Below are 23,593 nucleotides of genomic sequence, written 5' to 3'. Positions count from 1 at the left end.
AGGCTTGAGGCCTGTAAGTCTTGTGGCCCTGATGTGACCGTACCTCAGTCTTTAGCCCGAGAGCGAACTGGTGGAGTTACTGGCTTGGGGGCGTTGGTAGGGAGGAAGTGACGGGCCCTCCACAGATGGGCTCGCCTAGGGGGGTGCGCGCCGCAGATGCCAGGGACACAGCTCGTCCGAAGTCTGCTATGGGGCCCTGCGTCCCGGGCAGGAGGCCTCTGCTCCAGCTTCTTACCGGCTCCTGCCGCTCGCTAACCCGCCCTGGGGGGCTGAGGGGGAGGCAGAGCTTGAAGTGATTGAAGGGCTGGAAGGGGGATACCTAGACCTTCGCTTCGCTACCTGTTCCTGACCATTTGCTTTCCAGACGCAGGGGACTCCGACAGGCTCCGGGGAGCCAGCAGGCCGGGTGGTCGGAGTGTGGGCCTCGAAGTTGGAATGGACCTGGCTGCTTTGGCCAGCCCCTCACCCCTCTGAGCCAGTCCTGTCATCTGTAATAATATCATGGCCCAGGGCCTAGCCTGTGGTAAGTGCTCCTCAGGGGATAGCTGCCGTTGTGAAGGGCTGGGCCAGACTCTCCCCCTAATACCAGTCCTCCGTTTAGTCAAGCAAGTGGGGCAGTTAAAAGCACGAACTCTGCGCCGGTAGCCTGGGTGCCACCTACCGGCTAGACAGCTGTGAGCACGTTTTAAAGCCTTACGTGCCTTTGTTTCCTCACTGTGAAATGGGGCTAATTACCTGCTTCCTTGGGTTATTGTAAGAAATAAATTGTTAATGCATGTAAAACACTTAGAACAATCTAACAATTCGCACGTAAATAAGCACCCAGTGAGTATTGGCTATTCTTACTCACTTCACTATCATTACTCATACAACATAACCCATCCATCTGGTCAAGGTTCTGTACATTTGGCAGGGAGTTCCTACTCGGTGTAACGGGGGCTCCTAGGGCTCCAGGGAACCCTTACCCCTTCAGCTAAATTCCACTCTTGAAGTTCTGCTCAGAACTCCCTGGGAGTGATTATTTGGTAGCTCCCTCGGCCAGTGACATCTTTGCTCCCTAGGCATTGAGCTGAGCTCGGAGTCAAGGCCAGAGGCAGGCCGACCCTGCGCGCCCTGGGCTCCTCTGATTACTGCATCAGGGCGGACATGGAGCACAAGGCTCCAGGCTGAGTGTTGGGAGCCCTGGTCCCGCCCTGGCGCTGCCGCTCCTTACTGGGTGACCTCAAACAGCAGGCCTCCTGTCGGAGCCTGAGAGTCTCCAGGAGAGTGAGGACACCCAGCCCATTGTCTCCTGAAGTACGGTTCACGTGAGCATGGCGATTGTAGGGGTACCCCGAAGAATACTTTTTATTCCAATAGTTCTGTAATTATTTTAATGAGTATTAGGGAAAACACGCAATCAGCACATAAACTTCGTGAGTTCAAGGAAATTGGTGCTAAGGACAAGTGAGAAGGGGGGAAGTGAGTGCATATGAAGAAAATATTAGCAAAACACTCAGTACAAATGGCAGAAATTTGGAAGAAACTGGGTGCTGATGATGCTGGTTTGGGACCCCTGAAGTGGTCACTCTCTCAAGCACCTTCAGACCTGACATCTGTAAACCACCCAATCTCCCTAGATTTCAGTCTCCCACTGGTTGAATGGGGTGGGGTCGGGAGGGGGGTGAATGAGCAGCGAGGGAGGGTCTTCTCCAGCTTCTGCTGGTGCAGTGGGGCCAGGGGAGCTCAGAGCAGGCACCAAGGGGACCCATGCCTGGAAACCCTGGACCTGGCCCCCACCGAAGGACACTACAGCGTAGTGGTCAGAGGCCTAGACGCGGGAGCCAGGCCGCCCGGGTCCCAGTCCCAGCGCTGGCTCTAGCCAGCTGTGTGAACTTCAGCAAATTAATCTGTCTTCGATTCTTCAACCGAGAAGTGGGAATAGCAGCTTATCTCGCCGGGTGTTGGCAGGGCTTGGTGTGTGTGTGTGAGCGGAACAGAGCCTGCAAGAAATAAGTGCTCAGTGGTGTTTGTAACCACGTGAGGGAATGGAGTGTCTTCCCCTGCTGCTGAGAGGGGTCCCATAGGCTCCCCAGGGACTTTGTGGAAAGAAACAGTATGGGATTCATGGCAGAGGTGAGGGTGACGAGGCAGGGGCTAGAACACGGGTCTCCTGGCTTCTACGGCGTCTAAGTCAGTAAGCTTTGCCAGAGCGGGAGACTTGCTTTGCAGAAGGCTAAGCTAGCTGGCTGTGTGTCTTGGGCAAACCCTGCCCTCTCTGGGTGCCAGTTTCTGTGGCCTGGGTGGCTTCCAAGAGGCCTCTCCGGCTCTGGCATTAGGCAGTTTTGTGGAATAGCCTTCTGCTGCCCTGAAGTCCCCAGTGGACACACGGTAGCCCCCAATCCGGCAGTGTGAGTCAGCGTCCTGCCCAGCCCTGGAACTGTGTCCCCGGAGGGCCACTGCACCCCTCTTAGTCCCCAATTCATCCCTAGGAGTGCCCAGTGATCACAACAGCTCCCAACACCCCAACTGGTGTCATCAAGCCACTCCAGAGAGAGGGGTGTCTTCCCCTAAGCATAAGGCTGCCCCCATGAGAAGAGACTCCCTGTGCCTCTCAGGGCTTTGTACCCTGCACATTCAGGAGGCATTTCCTAAACTCTAATTCAAGTCCCTCCTGGGCACCGATTTCCATTTTAGAGGCTCTCGGAGCCTCCCTGCCAGCAGGGGCCAGGTGGGCCGTCCCCCCCTTGGCCCTCAGCTGGACAGCACCCGGAGAGGACAGCATCTCCACTTGCCCTTGGCTCCAGCTGGAGCTGCATTTGTCTCACTTGGACTCAGGGCAGCCAATCACAGGAGGCCAAGAGTGGCCCTCTCTCCTCCTTGGGAGTGGATCCCAGATCAGAGGAGCCCCCCACCCCCACCGCCCTCCTCCCTCCCCTTCTGGGTGTGTCGCCGTTTGAAGCTTAATCAGGAAAGTGTACCTGGCTCCTGGTGCTGTGGCAGGGAAGCCGGGCCAGAGGCTGCCGAAGGCACCACAGGGCAGGTGGGCAGCACCGGAGATCCCTCTGTCTCCCTGAAGGCCCACGAGCCACAGATCTCTGTGAGCGGCAGCAGCGGAGTGCTCCCCAGAGAGGTAACTGCAAAGGTCGGGGCTGAGGGATGTGTCTGAGTTTTGTCCCGAAACAGTTCTGGCCACACCGGGCCTGGAGGAGTGAGGCTGGGAACAGTTTACTCAGGGCTTAGTCACCCCTGATGGCTTTCCTCCCCAAAGGAAAGGAAAGCAGAGCCAAGCCACCTGCTGGCTGGTGTTTCGGCACCCATCTCTGGGGGGAGAAGGCGAGATTAGCTGTGCTGCCAAGGGCTTTGCCACCAACTGGGAATTTTTCTGTGGACTTGATCTTGGGAGAGTCTACTGCCACTAGGTTTAGCCCAATGCCTGATGCCTGCCAGTGCCCAGAGACTAAAGTATGGGTTTTCTGGGTGGAAATCAGCTGGGGGAAAGGTCTCCTGGAAATCAGCTAAAATGTGAAGGGTCTGGGCAGAGGAGAGCTTGGTCCTGTGTCTGAACATGGGAGCAAGCTGGAGGTGGTGCAGGGCAGTGGTTAGGGGCATGGCCTCTGGAGCAGAGGGCCTGAGTCAAATCCCAGATCCACCACTTAGTAGCTGTGTGGCCACAGGCCATTTGCTTACCTGGGTCTCTGCCCTGTCACCTTTGAAGTGGGTCAGTAATATCTACCTCACAGCACTGCTGTGAGAATCAAATGAGAGAAGTGCTTAGACCAGTGCTTAGCACAGAGTAAGTTCTATTGAAGTATTTAGTTTTTTAAAAAATTCTGCTATTTCCTAGAACTGTGATCTCACTGAAGCTCTCCGAGCCTCAGTTTCCCTGTCTGCAACACAGGGAAGAAAAGTTAGCATGAGGGGATTAAATACATTGCTAGCACATGGTAGGTGCCCAATAAATTGCAGCCCCCTTCCCTGTGAAGTGAGCCAAGATCCTGTCCCTGTTAAACACTGTCTTTCTTCTGTTTGGCTCCTATGCTTTTGATCCTGCTGCCAGAGGAAGCAGTTTGGACTGAAAAGTTTTGTATTTTCAGGCCCGGAAGGTCTGTATAGCTGCTCCTCCACAGGCCTGAGACAAACTAGACTGGCCCTGAGCACCTGTGTCCCCGCAGCGTTCTGTGGATCACGTGGGCGGTGCTCACAGATGACCACGCGCTCGGCCACTGAATCGCCCCTCCACTATTAGGCTCCTTCTGGGGCACCTCCCGGGTGTCAGGAGCAGCACTGGCCCTGCGGGATGCTGGGGTGCAGAAGGCACCATCCTGCCTTGCTCCTTGAGAGACCAAGATGCAAACATGGAGCAAGGTCATCAGCAAGCAGAGAGATTGGTCCCCAAACCAATGATGGCTACTGAGGGACCGACACGTAAAGGCTTCAGGATGCAGGGGAGAAAGAGAAAGACTAAACAGAATGCGAGGGGCAGGAAAGTCTGCATGGACAAGGACAGACTCCAGCTGGTTCCAGAGGAGTTGAGTTTGAATGGGTGGAAAGGCAGGGCTGATGCTCTGGGGTGGGAGTGACCTGGGCATCGTGGGGAGAAGGCAGAGGCTGGAGTGGAGACATGGGTCACACTGGCGGTGGGGGCTGATTGGGTGATGGGCTGAGAGAGAAGGGAGGAGGAGGAGGAGGACGGCACACTGCTGAGGACCTTCGGTGCCGGGCAAGGGAGTGTGCGCTTGTCGGAGCTATACGTTGTCTAGATGGGGGGGCAACACGATCGAAGTCACGCTAAGGAGGCACTGGTTCTGTACCCCTGGAGGATTTGCGTGGGGCAGGACTAGAGCCTGGAGAGCAGTTTCCAGCCACAGTGGCGGCATCAGATGTCGCGGGGCACTGACCGGGCAGGCAACACCCCACGACGTTCTCCCCCGGGGCCTCCCGGACCCGCCCAGTGACCCTAGGGAGTGATGCCACTGCTGTCTCCCACCCACAGAAGAGAAGATAGAACAGGGTGGCTCGGGCTGCTTGAGCTGGGAAGTGGCAAAGCCAAGATCCCAAGCCACAGTTGGCTGGCCCCAGAGTCCCTGATCGAATGCCAAGTTTTGACAGGATGCAGAGAGAGAGCACCAGCTGTGTTTAAGACAGGGCTCAGCGTGTGGAGAGACAGATCCAGAACCCTGGTGACCATGCGTGCCGGGAGCCATCGGGACCTCGGCCACCAGGGGGAAGGACCCGGGGTGGGGAGGGGGGAAGACACCTTCCTCGCAGGGACACCCCGACATCAATGAGATCCCACGCGTGGAGCATCGCCGGTACAAAGCGACATTACTTTGCGTCCCCTCCCTCACTGCAGACCCTGTTCCTGGAGCCCCATGGCGGGAAGTCACTCCCCACCTACAAACTCTCTGAATCTGACTGGGAGGGGCATCAGGGAACCTCAGACTTTTGTTCTGTGGCCCGAAGGGATTTTTTTTACCCATCACCTACAAGGGCAACTCTCTTCTGTGGCAAAGGGGGCGAAAGTCTCTTTTTCCTCTGTTCCCTGAGTCGGCAGTGATAGGGGCCCTGAAGCCCAGGTCTCAGCCTGAGGTGGGTGCTGGGCTGAGGGCAGGCGGCCCCGGGAGGCAACCGCCACCCTCATGGCTGAGTGGGTGGTTCGGGAGAGCAGCCCTCTCGGGGGCATCCGCCTGGTGCCCCCTCAGCCCGCGTCCCCAACCTGCAGCCGACTCGTCGCCATTGGGGGAAGCTCAGGCCCAGCTCCAATTTCCCGGTCCGAGCTCTCCTGCAGAATTGCCTGGTTGATGCTCCCCGTGCTTTAAGGCATCCCTAGGATGATTTTCCTTCCTCGTTCTTGTCTCGGAAACGAGCACTGATTAATCACAAGAGTTCGGAAATGCTCTCAAGCACCTACTCTGTGCGGGCAACGGTCCGAACAGGAATCAGGGCAACTTGCATTTGGGAGCAGCTGGTTTTCCTTCAGCCGGGGGAATCAGGTTAAATACTGGGCTCCCATCAGCATTTTGACCAGGGTCCCTTCCCTTTGCCTTTCATTCCCCAGCTGCCCTCCTGCAACCTGAACACCACCCCCACCCCCACCATGAGGTCGTTGGGCTCCTTCGAGCTATTTCTGCTCACACCCTCTCTGAAGGCTAGGGAAGGAGCAGCTTTGTCTGATGCTACGGTTTGCCCACCGGTCACGTTAGTACCTACTAGTTGCTTTGGATTTGGAGGAGTCCAGATGTCCTGGCTTCTAGACTGTAGCGTCTTTCTTCCGCATTTTGGGTGTCACTGACAGCAGGGGGCAAGGGTGGGAGTGTGGGTAGAAAGAGCAATGACTGCAATGCTCTTTATCTCTTTTGAATTTTGGTTTTACTCAATCTCTTAGGCTGTTAAAAGAGACTCACCCCTGGACAGAATGATGATGCCTCGCCAGTCCCAAGGTGTATGCCAGTTTCTCTTAAGTGCCAAGTTTAATATTTATCAGCTTTGTGACCTTAGGAAAGTTACTTTACCTCTCTGTGCTTCAGTTTCCTACCTGCAAAATAAGGATTATTAGAGTACCTACCTTGAAGTGAGGATTAAATCACTGGCCGTGTGTGTGTGTGTGTGTGTGTGTGTGTGTAAACAAGTACACGTATCCGTGTCATTTACAATAGTGGCCAATACATGGAGGAAATCTTATATACAAGTTAGCTATTGTTTCTGGTCCAGCCGTACTCTGAATTCCAAGCTCTCAACAGCTCTTGAGCCAGCAGGTCCCTGTTTCTGAAGGTAAATCTAGCGAGTCCCTTGGTGATAAAATGCAAGAATGAGGTTTTCCCGAAGTTCATAGCAGGATTGCAAGGATGTTTGAGAAATCTTCCTGACCCCTTAGCTCTCGCCTTTCCAACATGTAGAGAGAGATGGTATCCAATTGGTGGCTGCTTCTTTTAAAATGGCCTTTTGTAATGATAATCCTTTTACATTTGTCTGGAACTTTATCATTCACAGAGTGATTTTACAAACTTAGCCATTTGATCACCAAATAGATCAGGCATACATTCCTGCTCCCACGTCCCAGTTCTGGGAAAAATCAGGAACAGACCTGAGGTCGTAGCACAGTGCGTTTTCCTTCACATCATGCTGGGTGTCTTTACCTTCTCTAAACTCCTTTTGCTTTCACTTCTCTGGTGGGATTTCTCCCTGCAAGTACTGTAGTGAGTGGTGCTTACTCAGGAGCCCAAACACCTGGATATGAATCTCAGCTCTGTCCTGTACCAGCTGTGTTACCTTGGGCAAGTTACTTAACCTCTCTGAGCCTTCTCGTCCTCTCCTGTAACACAGGATATGGTCAGCGCTAGCCTTCCTGGCCTGTAGGGAGAGCACACTGAGAACCATGTCCGGCACATGGGAGAGCGCTAGTTATGTGATGGGCCCTGTTACGAACATGCAGTCCTTCCTTCCTCTGCCAAGCTGGGGACAGCAGCTGCGGCTGTCCTATGCTGAGCGCCCCCCGACAGCAGGCTTCCTGGAAGGAGCTCAGGAGATGTTCGGGGGGTGAATTGACAGGTAGTAGGACACATGCTGTACCAACCTCACCCAACCCTGGTACATTGCGCCCAAGCTGTGTGACACTAAGCAGCTCTCTTCTCCTCTCTGAGCCTCAGTTCCCTCTTCTGGAGATAGAAGTGTGAGGGGGCGGTGAGGGTTACACAAGACAGGGAGAGCAGAGCAGCAAGCGAAGTATCAGACATCAGAAGGCGCCTAATCCCCGTTAGGCTTCCTTTCTGCACTCCTTTCCTCTTCTTGGAGATCCCCAGCCGAGTGACGCCATGCTTGAGCCCGTGGCTCCGTCAGCCCATGCCAAAGCTCTGCCATGCTGCTCTCTTACTGGGATGCTGCTCTCTTACTGCCATGCTGCTCTCTTACTGCCATGCTGCTCTCTTACTGGGAGTGGCGCACTCAGGTTGCTCGGGAGCAACCAGAGCTTTCCAAAACCTGGGGCGGGAACGGTGGCGTGGCGGGCAGTGTGAGGCTAGGCCGCTCTGGGGCTGAGGCCACAGCAGCACTGCCTTGTCCGGTACCGGGTGGGGGGGGGGTGCCAGAGGGGCTGAGATCAGCCTGCACAAGCTCCGCTTCTGCCCAGAGGATAAGGCCATTTCCAACCCTCCAAAAGCACTATGAGGGCCTGTGGTCACTGGGCCTGGCTGCCCCTTCCTTGGTCAGATCCAGTGAAATATCATTGAGATGCTGAAATGATACGTTACACAGGTATTTGGGGGTGTTGCATATGAATATGGTGGGAGTGGTGAGGTTATCCTTCTAGAAAGAGTTATAGGCTATAAGACACACTCCCAAGGGAGGTTATGACATTTCTTAAAAAAGACAAAGTACAGGGATGCCTGGGTGGCTCAGTCGGTTAAGCGTCTGCCTTTGGCTCAGGTCATGATCAGCGGGGAGCCTGCTTCTCCCTCTGTCTGTTGCTCCCCCTGCTTGTGCTTTCTCTCTCTCTCTCCCTGATAAATAAATAGAATCTTAAAAAAAAAAAAAAGGCAAAGTACATATTTATCCTGGAGATTTAAGGTACAATTCCCTGAAAAGTATTCCATTTGATGTTAGCAGTCTTGAGGGAAAAAGAAGTGTTTTGATGTCCATTTGGGAATTTCTGAGTTAACCAAAAACAGCTTTCTTTACTACAGGACTTTCTCTGGGATGCTAATGAACCCTGTGAATCTCCCAGAAAGGGAATGAAGGGGGCTGCATTTCTCAAAGTATTTGACCATGGAGCTTCTGGGAAAAGTTTTATTGACAGCCTTGCTGGAGGCTGGGGAATGTGCAAGACGACAGCACAAAGCCAATGAGTTCTGTCATTAAAAATATTTTTTAAAATTAACTCGTCTCTACACCCACTGTGGGGCTCGAACTCACAACCCAGAGATCAAGAGTTGCATGCTCCACCGACTGAGCCAGCCAGGGCCCCCACTCTGTCATTTTGAGTGCTTGGTTTCCTTATAAATTCTCCCGGGTTTTGGCAGCAGGGGTGGCGGGGCTCTGGAAGAAGTCTTGAGTCAGGTGCTGAGAAGCACCATCTTGGATCTGTCAACTGTAGGAATCTCTCTGAGTGGTGGGAGGAGCAAAGGACCATGAACTCACTTTCCCCAAAGCCACTGCTGAAGCCGTGTGTTCCATGTTCAGCCAGCTTCTGACCTCAGACTCCCCTTTCTGGCTCCAGTCCCAGTGAAGACAGTGAGAGAAGCCACAAAGGTAGAAAATTATGTTACCTGCTCCTTAATTGGTCCAGCCTGTTGGAAGTTCACGTCTCCCTTTGTTTGATAAAGGATGGTTCAGCCCTCCCCAGGGATTCCCAGTGTCAATCAACAAATATTTACTGAGCACATACTTTTGTCTTAAAAATGAAGTATGAGACAGGCCTTCTTTCGCTTACAGTTCACAACCTGGTCGGGAGGCGGTGTCAGGAGGTGCTCTGGGGAGAATGCCCACTGGCTGCCTGCGGGCCACCAAGAGTAGAGTGGGAGGCGGAGTGGGGAGCTCGGGCTGAGTAGCCAGTAGACACTTGGGAGAGCGCTGGGACAGGGGTCGGGAGGCAGTGCTCACGAAACCGTCAGCAAGGAGTTATAATAATGTGCCGTCCTGGGGGGTTGTGACATTAGAGCCTCTGGCAGCATGTGACAACAGGGAGCTAATGCTGGCGGGGCAAACGCTACATGCTGCACAATTAGGAACAGCAGGGCTTTGGAAAGGAAGCCCAGGACACCCCCACTGGCAGCTTACTCTCTCTGTTGCAAGTCGGATTGGGGGTTATGGAGTCCTTGGTGTAATACCTTGATGACAGTCGGCCCTTAAAGCAGCTGTGCACGGTGTGGTGTGAACATATCGCGGTCCTAAAAGGGGCAGCTCAGTGTCTTGCATCATGAAGTGAGCTTCATGGAAGAATCTCGGGTGCCTCTCGCCAGGCACATCTGCTCTGCCATGCCAGGGAGAAATTAAACCAGCGCGGGGCAGAACGGTGAGGCGCTGGGGGGACGCCGCAGGCAAGGGATGCCCTCAGTCCCACAGAGGAGCCAGGGCCCCTTTGAAAAGTGGACAGTGTTGCCCGCGGTGCTATTTTGTGGCTGCTTAAAGCACTCTGTGGGTTGGTTGAACTTGACCCAGTTGATAATCAACCACCACTGCTGATGTATGCGGGGGNAGCCAGGGCCCCTTTGAAAAGTGGACAGTGTTGCCCGCGGTGCTATTTTGTGGCTGCTTAAAGCACTCTGTGGGTTGGTTGAACTTGACCCAGTTGATAATCTCCACCGAGGTGGGGATCGGGGGAGTTCCTATACCGACTTCCGAACCACATTTCTCTCTAGTAAGTTGCCTAATTCTGACACAACGTGCTATTTCTTGTTCAAAACAAGTAACAAAATATGCTTGATTATACGTACTTCTGTATCTGCATATAATGAAAGTTTAAGGGATGTAAATCGATCCACAGACTCAACTAAGGGAGTCAGTGCATATTAACAGAAAATCGAGTGACTCTTCGTTGGGGAGGGGAGGGTCTTCCTTTCCCCGCCCCCCCAGATTTCCAAAAGATCTGGAAACACAGTTCCCAAGGGGAGTTACACCTGGAAGTTGGTTAAAACTTCACAGTCAGGAGGTCCCCACCTGGAATTTCATCCATCAGCTACTGCCATTGCTTCTCATCGCCACACGGTGGCACTGTTAGCAAATGGTTCTGCCCAGTCCGGTGGCCTGAGTGGAAGGGTTAGTAGCACGCTGCTGCCGATCAGATCCTGCCCAGGCTGCCGATCTTTGAGTGAGGACCATCCCATTATTCAGGATGACTAAGCTCAGGCAAGGGGCTCTTCATCAGGTTCCCTAGGGTACGGCTCCTGGTGTTTGACCCCGTCTGATTACATCCCAGTACTTGCCTTCCCACCCGCAGAGCTCCACAGCCACCCTCCTGAGAATATCCTCAAGGGGGCGTTCCTTTCCCAAGGTTGACTAAGGTGACCTGCGGAGCCTCTGCCACCAGCAGGGACACTCAATCGCAGCACAATTATTCGAATCTGTAGGGGAACATCCCCTCCAACAGGAATCATAAGTTAGCAAGATACTTGTGTTAGGTCAGAACAAGCCCCTCTGATCTTCTGGTTCAAATGTGAAGCCACGGGGAGACATCCTGAGGGAAGGGGTGAAGAAGGGTATGGTCGTTTAGATTTGTTAGTTTACGAAATTACTAACTGTGGAAACTCGGACAGGACCTTAACCTTTCATAAGCCTCGGGTTCCTCATCTGTAAAACTGGGTGATCTTAGCGCTGACCTCACGAGAATGGTGTAGGAGTTAAATGGGATGGTCCATGGAAAGCACGTGGCGTGGTGGCTCGCGCATCATAAATAATAAATAACAACTAGAATTATCATTACTGTTATTTCACTACGGTGTTTTGTTCACCACTCTATCCCAGGGCCCAGAGCGACCCCTCGTGTACAAAGGGCCCCAGCAAGTAAGTGCGGAGTGATCGGTTCTCTTGCCTCTGGGTCATAGCCTACCGCACTGTGTCCTCTGTGTCTGGTCTGGGGTGGGGGATCCGATGGCAGAAGAAGAAGAACACGGTGCAGCTGGGGGTGTGTCCTCACCTGGGCTCCCTGCCAGGTTATTAGCTCTCTCCTGACAGTAAAGAGAGGAGTGGCCCAAGAGCCCTCAAGCTGTGAGGTTTATTGTGTGTGACTTTTCTGAATGGTTTTATGAAAAGAACGGAAACAGTTTGGAATGTAAATAAGTATTGAATATTGAGTCAATACAAATACATATTAAGTTATATTTGTAAAATTGTCACGAGATATAAACAAACTTCTGACCTCTATCAAATTAAATTTGAATAATTAAATTTAAGTAGACGGGGGTCATGTGGGAGAGTACAGTCTGGATCCCATGTTTTTACCAAAACAGGGCACTGCTAAAAAATAATTTTCAGCAGTGTTATGTACCCAGCACTGGGCAAGGGGCAGAGGGCATTACCTAGGAATGAAGGGCTTACAATGAAGGGCTTATAATGAAGGCATAATCCTGAAAGTCCATGCTGGGAGGTGCTGAGCTCAGGCAGTCAGCATGGGCGGGAGCTCCCTCAAAGGTTGGCAGGAATGGGGAAAATCAAGGAAGCTATGAAACAGGTCCCAAGGCCTGTCAGTAGAAGCCAAGGAGAGAGCTCAGGAATGAGCAGAGAGTGACGGGAGGAGACTGGTCCTGATGGAGCTGAGAGTCTGTTGGAAAGAGATTTTCTAGAACCTTCCCTCAAAAGCAGCGGAGAGCCCTGAAAGGCTGCTGAGCAGGGGAGGGATATGTGAATTTGTCCTGACGTCTGGCGCATTTGCTTCCACTCTTGAGAGCAGATGCAAGTCTCCATGACGCTTAGAATCGCTGTTGATTCTTCCTGGTTTTCATTCAGCATAGAGGGCAGAGCCAGCTGGGGACAGAGTTGGGACCCAATTAAGGACAAAGATGAGAAAATGCAGAAGGAGACTCCCTCAGGAATCTGAGTCACCAACCTCCCCCTGTCAGGGAGAGAGCTAGCCCCTTTCTGTCTCATCGAAAGGCCTTGCCCGGTGTCCAAGGCCTCCCGCTGCCCCATCACTCCCCGTGTGGGTACAGCTCTTGCTCATTCCCTCTTCCATGAGGAGGAGGACGATGATAGAGTAGTGTGACAGGTGCTTAGACAGCATTTGTAGGACAGTGAGGACACACACAAGTGGGGAGAACAGGGCCTGAGAGAATTCCTGGAGGAAATCATACCCAGGCTGAATCCGCTAACTACATGTGATGAGGGTCGGGTGGCGCTTAAATTCAACTCAGAGCACTTATTTCTGAGACAGCAGCTTCCTGGAGCCTCGGAGAGGCCGTGTGTAACTGAGCCCTGCCCTGACAAGCCCAGCTTGCTGCCTAGACCCCCGGCCAGTTATTCAACAAGACTTTGTGCCATGTCTGCTGCAGGCCAGGAGCCGGGCCAGGCTCTGCGCACACGGAAGTGAGAGAATAGACACTTCCGGTAAGTGCCGAGAAGGAGAAGCCCAGGACGGGGTGGGAGGGTGCAGCCTGGATCTGCAGGCCTGCGGCACAGAAGGCTTTGGTGCTTGCTGTGGAAGTCCCAGCAACACCCAAGTCCCTTGGAATCGGATTCATTTCCTCAGGAAAGAGTTACCCCCTTGGTAGGCTTGCGGTGGCCACTGTGCTAGTTCAATAAACAGTCTTTGAGCCCCTTAGATGGAAGGCCCTAGAAGGTTCCATCATAAGATCTGATCCCCACTCTCAAAGGAAATGACATCATCAGGCCCCCCCTTTTTTTTTTAAAGTTTTAATTTAAACTCCAGTTAGTTAACATACAGGGTAATACTAGTGTCAGGTGTACAACACAGCGACCCAGCACTTCCATACAATGCGAGGTGCTCATCACAAGTGCACTCCTTAATCCCCATCACCTGTTTCCCCATCCCCGTGCCCCTTTCCGGCTGCTAACCAGCAGTTTGTTCTCTGGAGTTAAGAGGCTCTTTCTCGGTTTGCCTCTCTCTTTTTTTTCCCCTTTGCTCATTTGTTTTGTTTCTTAAATTTTCCATGAGTGAAATCATATGGTATTTGTCTTTCACTGACTGACTTATTGCTCTTGGCATTACACCCTCTAGCTCCATCCATGTTGTTGCAAATGGCAAGATTTCATTCTTTTTTACAGCTGAGTAATATTCCATTGTATATATGTACCACCTCTTCTTTATGCATTCAGCTATCAGTGGACAGACACTTGGGCAGTTTCTATCATTTGGCTATTGTAGAGAATGCTGCTATAAACTTCGGGGTGCACGTATCCCTTTGAATTAGTATATTTGTATTTTTAGGTAAATCTAGTAGTGTGATTGTTAAATCGTAGGGTCACTGGGCACTTTTTATAAGCCGGCCCAGGAGGTGTTTTTTGGTTACTTTTTCTCATTTGATTCTCACATATTACTCTTAATCTCCTGTGAGGGATGTTGAATTATCTCCATCTGTGGAAAGCAGGCCGCAGAGAGGTCCCCCAGCCATGAAAGGGTGAACACAGGTTTGAACCCTGCTCCGCCCTTAGCCTCCTCAGTAGCCACACCGGGTCCCCTCAGGATGCTCAGGATCCCCTTGGAGGGTGGGGGTGGGGTGACTCAGAAGAGCGCATAATACAATTCCTAATTGATATGTTCACTCCCCTCTTCTCTAGAAACATTTCCCTGAGCTGAGCCGGCACACTCCTCACAGCAGCCGACGGTTTGTGGCCCCGGGCAGCGGGGGGATCCCCCAGGCGGTGAGGAACAAGAACCCGGTGCCCGTGGCCCCAAGTATGAAGTCCCAGGGTTAGTGCCTTTGGGAGGTGCCCATGCTGGGCTCAGGAGGAGGCGGGGTGCCGAGGCCTGCTGCCCTGCCCATGGGCGCCACGGAAGAAGGCAGGGGTCCCTGGAGTTGTGCGGCCCCGCGGCAGGATCGGAGAGGGTGCCGCTGAGACTCTGCCAGGAGCCACACTAGGCCACGGCAATGACTCCTGGCAGGGAGATCTCGGAGGCCACTCCAAAGGGCGAAGAGGAGCCCTAACCCATCCTGGTACCCCAGGGTTGCTGCTGGCGATGTGACTCGTCCCTGTGGTCAGGACCGCGCAGACCCCAGGCAGGGGCGTCTCGGGGAGGGTCTCACTCTGGGTCCAGCTCCACGCGGCACCATGAACAATAACTTCTGCCGGGCCCTGGTGGACCGGCGCCCCCTGGCGCCCCCCAGCTGCATGCAGCTGGGCGTCGTGCCCCCTCCTCGCCGGGCGCCCTTGCCCCCCGCCGAGCCCCTGGGCAACGTGCCCTTGCTGCTGTACCCGGGCCCGGCCGAGCCGCAGTACTACGATGCCTACGCGGGCGTGTTCCCCTACGTGCCCTTCCCCGGTGCCTTCGGAGTGTACGACTACCCCTTCGAGCCCGCCTTCATCCAGAAGCGCAACGAGCGCGAGCGGCAGCGGGTCAAGTGCGTCAACGAGGGCTACGCGCGCCTCCGCGGCCACCTGCCGGGAGCGCTGGCCGAGAAGCGGCTGAGCAAGGTGGAGACCCTGCGCGCCGCCATCCGCTATATCAAGTACCTGCAGGAGCTGCTGAGCGCCGCCCCCGACGGCGCGCCGCCCTCCGCCTCCCCGCCCGACTGCCCCGGCGACCGTGACGCCCGGGCGCCCGGCTCCCTGGTGCCCGAGTCGTGCGAGTCCTCCTGCTTCTCCTCCTCGCCGTTCTTTGAGTCGGAGGAATCCAGCCACTGAGCGGGGACCGGGGCTGGGTGGGGGGATCCGCCAGGGCCGTCCCACTCCCGAGAGCAGCCCGGGGACTGTCGGGTCACCCGCAGCGTGGCGCAGGCCCCTGGCGTTTGCGGGTCCGCGGCGCTCCGGTGTCTGCGACACCGTCCCTCCGCCACCGGCACCACCGACCCCATTCCTTCCAGCTTGGGGCAGAGGTGCAGGGATAGTGATAGAGGGGCACCACAGAGAGCGGAGGAGCCCCGGGGGTGCAGTGAGAGCGCAGGGCCCCGGGGAAGTTCCGGGTGCGCGCCGTGCCCGCTCCAGGCGGCAGGGGGCAACCCAGGACGGCTATCCCTGGGTCGGCCTCCCGCTCTGCTCCAGCCCCGCGCTGCGGAAGGTCGGAGCTCAGCTCCCGCTTGTGCACCACCCGCTGTGGTGGCCTCTTCGACGTCGACCTTTGTCGCCACGGGTGCAGCCCTGTGTCTGCGACGCCCCAGGAGGCCGGCTGGTCTTTGGATGGGATGAGCCGTGCCCTTGCTGTCCACGAGATGGCCTCAAGTCCTAGCGTCTACTTTGGGAGCTTGCTTGCCACCCCCGGCTCCCCCTCCCCCCCCGCCCCAGAGGAACCCAGCCGCCCAGACAGGAGGCCAGACTGCTGCTTGCACTTCTCCCAGATCAGACTTGGGAAGAGGCCAAGTGCATGCCTTGGTGACGCACTCTGGCTTCCATGATGGAGGGCCATTACCCACCCCCACCCCTAACCTCCAGTGTAGCCTTTTCATCCTTTTTTCCCCCAGGTTGCTTGAGGACTGCGTTAATTTTCCCCTCAGACTGTATCCCTCTGTGGGCAATGGGACCCTATGGCGCTGTGTTTGTACCAAGAGGCTAAATAAAAGATTTGTTGAGTTTTGTGATTCCAGATCAGTCTGCCTCACTTCCCTGGTGCCCCTTTGTCACCCCACCCACAGCTTGGAGCGCTTGCGGGCAGTGTGGGGTGTTCAATCAGCTCTGCATCCAGCTAACGTTTACAGAGAGCTTAGTGTGTACCAGGGACAGTGTCAGGGAGGGGCCGGAGCCCCAGGCAGGAGACACAACCCCTGTACAGTTAGGTGCTGGAGGAGTTGAGGGAGGAGGGTGCAAAGCACACAGTCACTACCCACTGTGCCCCAAGTGTGCACGTTCAACGTTCTTCTGAGGGAGCCTTTCGCCCCAGTGTGGACGAGTTAGCTTTCCTGATGGGGTGTGCCCAGGGTGGCGAGGTCTGGTGTGACAGCTAGCTGCAGGTCCTGAAATGGTGTTCGGGAGGGTACCGTGGGGCTGGGGAGCAGGGGAAGCTCATCTTGGCACACGGGAGCATCTGCAGTTTGAGGCTGCATATCATAGGTTACCCCCTTCCTGAACTCTCTGTTGCCCCAGCCTTGAAGCCTTCCATTCTGTCTCCCTCTGCCCCCATTCCTAGGCCCATGTGAAATTTCCTTCCGCCACCCCCCTACCAGCCTCCTCAGGGACATATTGGGATGTCACTGGCTGGGCTGGGAAGGAATGACAGCTGCCTGGCCTCAGGCGCTCAGGCCAGGCAGCAGGGAGCCAGTGGAGGCTAATTTTACTTGCTGGGAGCAGGCAGAGTAATCCTCCTGCCCCCGCCCCCTGGCTGGCTCCACCGGGCACGCTGGGCCCAGCAGGCTCAGCCGGTCCAGTCCCCAAGGCGGGGGCACTGGGGACGCAGGGCGGAGAGGGCAGTGGGGTGGGGGAACAGGAGACAGCGAGGCCGCCAGGGAAGCCATGGAGCCGTCCTCACCCCACGATGAGGGCCTGAGGAAGAAACAGCCCAAGAAGCCCGTTCCTGAGATTCTGCCAAGGCCCCCCCGGGCCCTGTTCTGCTTGACCCTCCAGAACCCCGTGAGGAAGGCCTGCATCAACATCGTGGAATGGAAGTATCCTTTGGGACCCGCAGGGTGTCAGGGAGAGCCTGCGTGATGTGGGAGAGGGAGGCAGGACATGGTCACAGATCACAGACTTTGGGGGTAGGGGGACTGGGAACTTGGAGATGGGGTGAACTGCCACAGAAGGGGTGTAAGGAGCCTTCGGGAAGGAAGGCTTCCACTGAGGGGGAGGGGAGCAGCAGGAGGAACTGGTGGGGCCGCCGCCTGATTGCTGGGCCCAAGGCCTGGTGGCAACCATCTGCGGAAGGGACCCGGATGTCTCACGGTGGCAGATCACAGGTGTGCCCAAACCCCATGATCATGGGGCTCCACTGAGGGGTTTGAGGCAATGGTCTCATTTTGATACAGGATGGGAGAGAAAAAAGCAGGGGCCTCTGCGAGAAGATTCTCCCCCTTGGTGGGAGGGTTTGAAGGCAGAGAGATTGCCGAGCGAGGGGCGTCCAGCGGAGGATGGGGTCAAAGGAGACACGGCCTTGAACAAAGGGCTGCTGTGAGGAGCTCCGGGCGCAGAGTGATGCCTTGGCAGTTTTCACTCAGACATAACACTCTGGGGACAGGGACTTGCAATCCCTTTCTCTGTTTGCATTAGCTCTGAGAGGAAGAATGATGAAAATATCTGGGTTATTTGGGGAAGGGAGGAAGGAGATTGGGGGCAGGGGCTGTGTCAAGTGCCTTCTCACAGAGAGGTCAGGAATATTTGAAATATTTCTGTAGGGTTCTGGAAGACTGGACTCCCACCAGCTGTTCCCTAGAAGAAAGGGGAATAAGGGCTAATTGGAAGGATAAGGAAAACATGGGCCCAATTGGAATGGCTGGTGTTAGAGTGGGCCCTGCTGCCCGCAGCTGCACCTGGTGACATGGAACTCCCACTGCCTCTCCCTCCTGGCCTGTCTCCGGGGGGATTGGGTTTCCCCCATGGGTTCTCTCTCCTCCATCCTCTGCGCCTTCTCCTCTGCAGGCCTCTGTGCCCCTGTGGCCCACCTCTTCTCAAACCCTAGCAGGAAGAGAAGCAGGTAGTCAGTCCAGACCTTGTGCACAGTGTGCCTGCCACCCCGCAGCCCGTCCCCACCTCCACCACCCGCTTTACAGTGGCTCAGCCTATGGGGTGGGTTGGGCTGCTCGCCCACAAAGGAATGGGCCTGGGGGTGCCCCCTGGGAAATGACTGTGAAGGGGGTGGGTGCGCCTGGGAGGGAGGCCTGAGTGGGTGTGGGACACGCACCGGCATGTGAGTGTGGCTGGGGAGGGGTCCGGGTGGGCTGCTGACTCAGTCAGCTTATCCATTCCTTCCTCAGGTTGGGGGGGATTCGGGTACCACTTCTGCAGCTTTCCCTTTCCTGGTCCTGTCCTGTGGATACCCAACCCCAGCATCCCTCGCCAGTTCTCTGAGTGAGCCCCCCAAGTTGTCTGGTGAGAATCTTAGAAAATCATGGCTCCCGGTGGGGGGGCAGGTAGGGTTGGGGGATGGGCAGGTGTTTGCCGTGAAGCATTACATCCTCCTAGCCCTTAAAGCTGAGTGGCCCTCAGCCAAGTTCCCATCACGTCTAAGTGGAAGTTACCTGCTCCTGAGGAGAACCTGGCCATTTGTATAACCTACAGGAGAGCCGGGAAGGAGCCACAGGGGCCCAAAGGCCTGCATTGTACCACTCCCCTTGAGGGTACCAGTCCCACCCCTCACTCAAGGGCGCTCCTTAACCCTAATACCAGACCCTTCGAGACAATCATCTTGCTCACCATCTTTGCCAACTGTGTGGCCCTGGCTGTGTACCTGCCCATGCCAGAAGATGACAACAACACTCTGAACCTTGGCCTGGTAAGAGATGTCCTCCTCCCCACCTTCTGCAGCCCCAGGCTGGCGGGCGATGTGCTGGAGGAGGACATGCTGGCGGGTGGTGCTGGAGCTCCCATCGCCTGAGGGCACAGACCCCACCCTCCCAGGCACCTGCAGGGCTGATGTGCGACTCCACAGCTTTGCAGGGTAAAACTGCTAATTCTGGATTCCGTAAGGTTACCATCCAGCACTGAGCGAGTACTCCCCGTGCCTAGGCACTGTGCTAAGCACCTGATGTGAGGAAGCTCAGAAAATCCTCACGATGGCCCCATGAAGTGATGCTGTCTGACAGACGCCAGAACTGAGGCTCAGTAAGGACAGCGACCGAGCAACGGAGGCCGAGTGCTAAGTTCCCTTTCCTGGATCTCATGCAGAAGGAACTTGTCTCCCGGGAGAGTGGGATCTAGGAATTCCAAGAGAGCACATAGTTTAGAGCTCTATACCATGTTCCCCTTGCCCTTCACCAATAACATGGACACAGAACCATAAAATGCCAGATCTGGAAGGGATATTCCAGCATCCCGCTGTCCTATCTCCTCCCCTCCTGGCTGGTTTACGGTGAGAAAACCGAGCCCTACAGAAGTGAAGGGCTGACTTGACCCAACAGCTAGATAACAGTAAACATGGTTACCATTTACCATGTGCTTATTGGATGCCAGGTTCTGTGCTAAATAGTTTATTGTCTTACTTAATTCTCTTAACTGCCCCCCGTGAGGCAATAGCATTAAATCCATGTAAAAGACAAGGAAACTGGGGCTCAGGGAGTTTGGGTACCTTGCCCAAGGTCACCCCACATGCAAGTCCTGTCATAGGGTCTCAAACTCAGGCCTCTCTGACTTTAGGACCTGCTCTGGTGACCGCTGTGTTGCCCACATGGTGACAGCTTGAGGACTTCTAGGGGAAGCCTTGTAAGAAACAGTGCTCTCAGGCATTTACTGTCTAGGCCCCAGAGGAGACAGGACAATGGATCCACCATCTCAACAGGCTTTTTCCTGCATTTATACCATGGGGGGAGGGAGGGGGGAGGCCAATTAACATGCATCCGGGGCCTGAAAGAAAGGTATTTATCTTTGCTTCTCCTTTATGCTGGTTTCCATGGGAATCTATCTTGAGCTGGTGAGAAGCTGGGATTTTAAGCTTGTGCTTGGCTATAAACAGAAAAAACTCTGGTTCCGAGTGTGGAAGGAGAGTGAGATGAACTGTGGGCAGGGCCCATACAACAAAGGCTGGGAAGGGGCGCTGAACCTTCCACAAGACAGGCTTCGTATTTAGTGTCCCTTAACCCAGGAGGGCTGTGGGTCCACCCCACTCTTCAGGATTTTATATTTGGTGCCTTCTTTCTATTTCAACTTCTTAAGAAGTTTACTACTTTCAAAAGAAATTGCCCTCTGGATGGGGTTAAATTACACCTTACTGGGTCTGTCATCTTCCATCTTGAAACATGGCTGCCTTAAAAATTTCTCATGGTCCTGTGTGCTTTCCTTTAGCTTGTGGGCTGGAGTTACAAAGCCTTGGGTAAGGTCTAGCTAGAGCTCACAGACACAGGATGATGAGTTTCCTGGAAGAGGAAAACCTGACCAGAAACCTTTCCAAAGCAGTGAATATCACTTCAAATGTCAAAGTTGGACTGACTATTAACAGTCAGTGAGGGATCCTAATCTGATCCCTTTGGGGTGAAGCCCAGAGAGGGTAGGTGAGAGAGTCACAGAGCCAGCGTCTAGCTGTGAACTCTTCATTCCATTTGTCCATTATACGTTCATCACCATGCGATCCAGCAGGAGAGAAATGAGAGGAGTTAGACCAGAAGGAAGGAAAATCAGATATTCATCTCTCTCTTACCTACAGGCTGCTTTGTAGGTATCTGAGAAAGGTTAGGGACTTTCAGGTCATCCAAAATAACCCTCAGTTTATAAGAAGGAAGGCCCACAGATCAATTCATTAACTTTCCCATTCATTTAATAAATATTTATTTAGCGCCTATTATACCCCTGGCACATGCTAGGGATATAATTGGGAACCAAGTAGACATAGTTCCAATCTTCACAGGGATTAACTAATCAAATCAATTAAGCAAATAATTATAATTAAACCAGGTACACAAATAGTTAAAATGAGATGGGAAATGTGTAAGCTTTGGGACACCATGATATTTTACTGGAGGAGGACCTAGTCCTTCCCAGAGGACGTGACGTTTACCCTGAGATGTGAAGGATGAGAGCAGGGCCAACTTCATGGGCCTGTGACCTATACAGTCGCTCTGGGGCCTGCACTTAGAAGGTTGCCATGCTTGGGGTTTAATGATCTGTGGTTATAGTGCTGAAAATTTAAATGATTTCGTCTTTGAATCCTTATTCTGTGAGTGAAGACCAATGGGACGATGGTATCTGCGCTAGTATTTAGAGCCAGGGCCCCACTCACAGTTCCCCCCCTGCCACCTCCTTCCAGCTTCCCACCTCAACAGACAGACACTGCTCAGTCTCTCCCCACTGGCGTCCTGGGCCAGGGTCAGGGCTGGGTACACGTGGGTCTTGGGTGTCTCAAGACAGGGCATGGCAGTGGCTGTCCCCACCCTGGGCTGACAGGACCACAGCCCATTCAGTGAATGATTGCCTGGGGGAGCTTATGGCTTATCCCCCAACCAGATACTTAGTGTCTCCTAGAGTAGAGGCGGCCATACCCTTGTGTGCTGGCTGCCCACGTTGGGTGGAGGCAGCAAGCCCGCGGGAAGGGAAATGCCTGCCTCCACTTCCCCACCTCTAGCCCAGGGGCAGTACGTCTGGCCGCTGCGTGGTGGTGGACTGAGCATGCAGTGGGTCATGGAGGAGGACAAGGAGTGCCGGTGGGGGTCTGTACTTTTCCCCCACAACAGTAAATGGGCAGTAAAAAGCACCATGACAGGTCGAAAAGGAAACCATGGGAGGAAGAAAAAAGCTTTATATCCTAACACCTTTAATGGCATTTATTTCCTACTTTCTGAACAATTTTTCATTTTTCAGTTTATACTGGCCCATCGATCATGTAGCTGGTCCTGGAGGAGGGGTTGGGGCACCAGGGGAGAGGCGGTCGAAGCCTCAGCAGGGAGACCCCTGAGCGCAGTGCTGGAGGCAAGAGGTTGAGAAATCTCTCGGGCCACCATGGAGAGGGCGGACTGGGGTGGGAGGAAAAGGGAAGCAGGGAGAGGAGGGAGAAGTTGTGCGGGCAGGTGGGGGGGGAGACTGGAACTGAGGCATGATGGGTACGAGGATAATGGAGAGAGATAGTGAGGAGATGGCTCAGTGGGACTTGGTGCCTCCTGGATGTGGGGACGGAGGCATGGGGGAGGGGACGTAGAGGCAAGGATGACACTCGGGTTTCAGAGTAGGTGACGAGCAGATGGCTGTATCACTTTACCAAGACAGGCGGCACCGGGGGAGAAGCAGGCGGAGATGGGAGGAGGGACACAGTGATTTTCAGTCTGGGTCCTGTTGAGATACAGGCGCCGCCGTTCACCAGGTGATTGGCTTTGCGGGTCTGAGCGTTAGACGGGTGAGAGGTAGGGGGCAGGGCTGGTCAGGGGGCAAGGAAGGCTTCCCACAGCTGCCTCGTGCGAGAACAGAGTCAGGAGGCAGCCGGCGCCCTTGATTGTGGGAAAGTGGACCTGCTCCCCAGCAAGGTCTGGGTGCCCCCAGGAGCTTTCTCGTGCTCTCCATCTCCTCCCCCCACCCCAGCTTTTGCTGCAAGTGATGGACTGGAGTTGAGGTACCCCCCAACTCTGCCTGTTCTGTGTCAGTGGAGAAACCCGGGTCTTCCCTGAACGGGAGGACACGGAGGCTCAGAGAGGCCAGGGCAGTTCTGGAGAGACACAGGGGTCAGAGGATGGCAAGAAGAGGACGGGGGATGCTGATGTCCTGGCTGGCCGGGTAGCATCATGGCGGAGGGGGAAAGGGGCTCTGAGATCAGCCAGGTTGGGGAAGAGTGGGTTCTGGAGCTCCCCCAGTATGCCTTTGAGTCCAGGACCATTCATATACTAGCTGCGTGATCTTGGGCATGTTATATAACTTCTCTGTGCCCTCAGTGCCCTCGTTTGTAAGATGGGGGTAACATCATATACTTGAGAGAAGTTACTGGATGAGTCAAGACCCGGTGTGTTGCGATGCCCCTTCTATTGACATAAGGAATTTTTCTCTGCAGGTAGCACAGTGCCTCAGAGTGGGATTCCCAGTGACAAAGCCCCGATCACAGAGACCCTTGGGTTGTTTTAGATTCAAAGGGTATGACCAAAGGATTTTCAAAAAAAAAAAAAAAATTCCTCTTCACCTCACCCGCTATCTGTCCCTGATTTCTCTTAGATTTTTCATTTTCACTCCTTGAAGCATCCAACTTATCTGAATGGCTCTCCTGGCCACCCCAACCCAGTCCTCCAGCAAATTCTCCTCCTCCTTATGTTCATCAGACAACACCCAGTAGCTGTCGGGCACTCACAATTGTGCAGGATCTATTCTAATGCTCTATATGCATCATCTCATTTATTGTCCATAGCAGACCCACATCAAGGTAGTACTGTTTTTCTCATTTTTACAGAAGAGTAAACTGAGG

The 23,593-nt window shown here is 54.4% G+C and overlaps 2 protein-coding genes across 3 annotated transcripts in view; both read left to right on the top strand.

The window, feature by feature from the left end:
* The first annotated feature begins 365 nt into the window (after window positions 1–365).
* ASCL5 (achaete-scute family bHLH transcription factor 5) lies at window positions 366–16,151 on the top strand. Its single transcript, XM_034667012.1, has 3 exons — window positions 366–9,225; window positions 12,842–14,055; window positions 14,206–16,151. Exon 3 carries the CDS (start codon window positions 14,698–14,700, stop codon window positions 15,268–15,270), a length of 573 nt encoding a protein of 190 aa, XP_034522903.1. The 5' UTR covers window positions 366–9,225; window positions 12,842–14,055; window positions 14,206–14,697; the 3' UTR covers window positions 15,271–16,151.
* A 794-nt stretch (window positions 16,152–16,945) lies between these two features.
* CACNA1S (calcium voltage-gated channel subunit alpha1 S) overlaps window positions 16,946–23,593 on the top strand; it is a 67,256-nt gene continuing 60,608 nt past the window's right edge. For both annotated transcript variants that reach the window (XM_034667007.1, XM_019794519.2), the window contains exons 1-2: window positions 16,946–17,180; window positions 18,895–19,000. In XM_034667007.1, the coding sequence (XP_034522898.1) occupies window positions 17,029–17,180; window positions 18,895–19,000 (258 nt within the window). In that variant the 5' untranslated portion in view covers window positions 16,946–17,028. The remainder of the gene's footprint in view (window positions 17,181–18,894; window positions 19,001–23,593) is intronic.

The sequence above is a fragment of the Ailuropoda melanoleuca genome, chromosome 8 (genome assembly GCF_002007445.2).
Source record: "Ailuropoda melanoleuca isolate Jingjing chromosome 8, ASM200744v2, whole genome shotgun sequence".
NCBI classification, from domain to species: Eukaryota; Metazoa; Chordata; class Mammalia; order Carnivora; family Ursidae; genus Ailuropoda; species Ailuropoda melanoleuca.
Note: the sequence above shows the minus strand (reverse complement) of the source record. Positions and strands in the feature narration are given on the sequence as shown.

What these genes read in the sequence shown, in the direction of transcription:
- ASCL5 (XM_034667012.1), top strand. Translation starts at nt 14,698, where the DNA reads ATGAACAATAACTTCTGCCGGGCCCTGGTGGACCGGCGCCCCCTGGCG.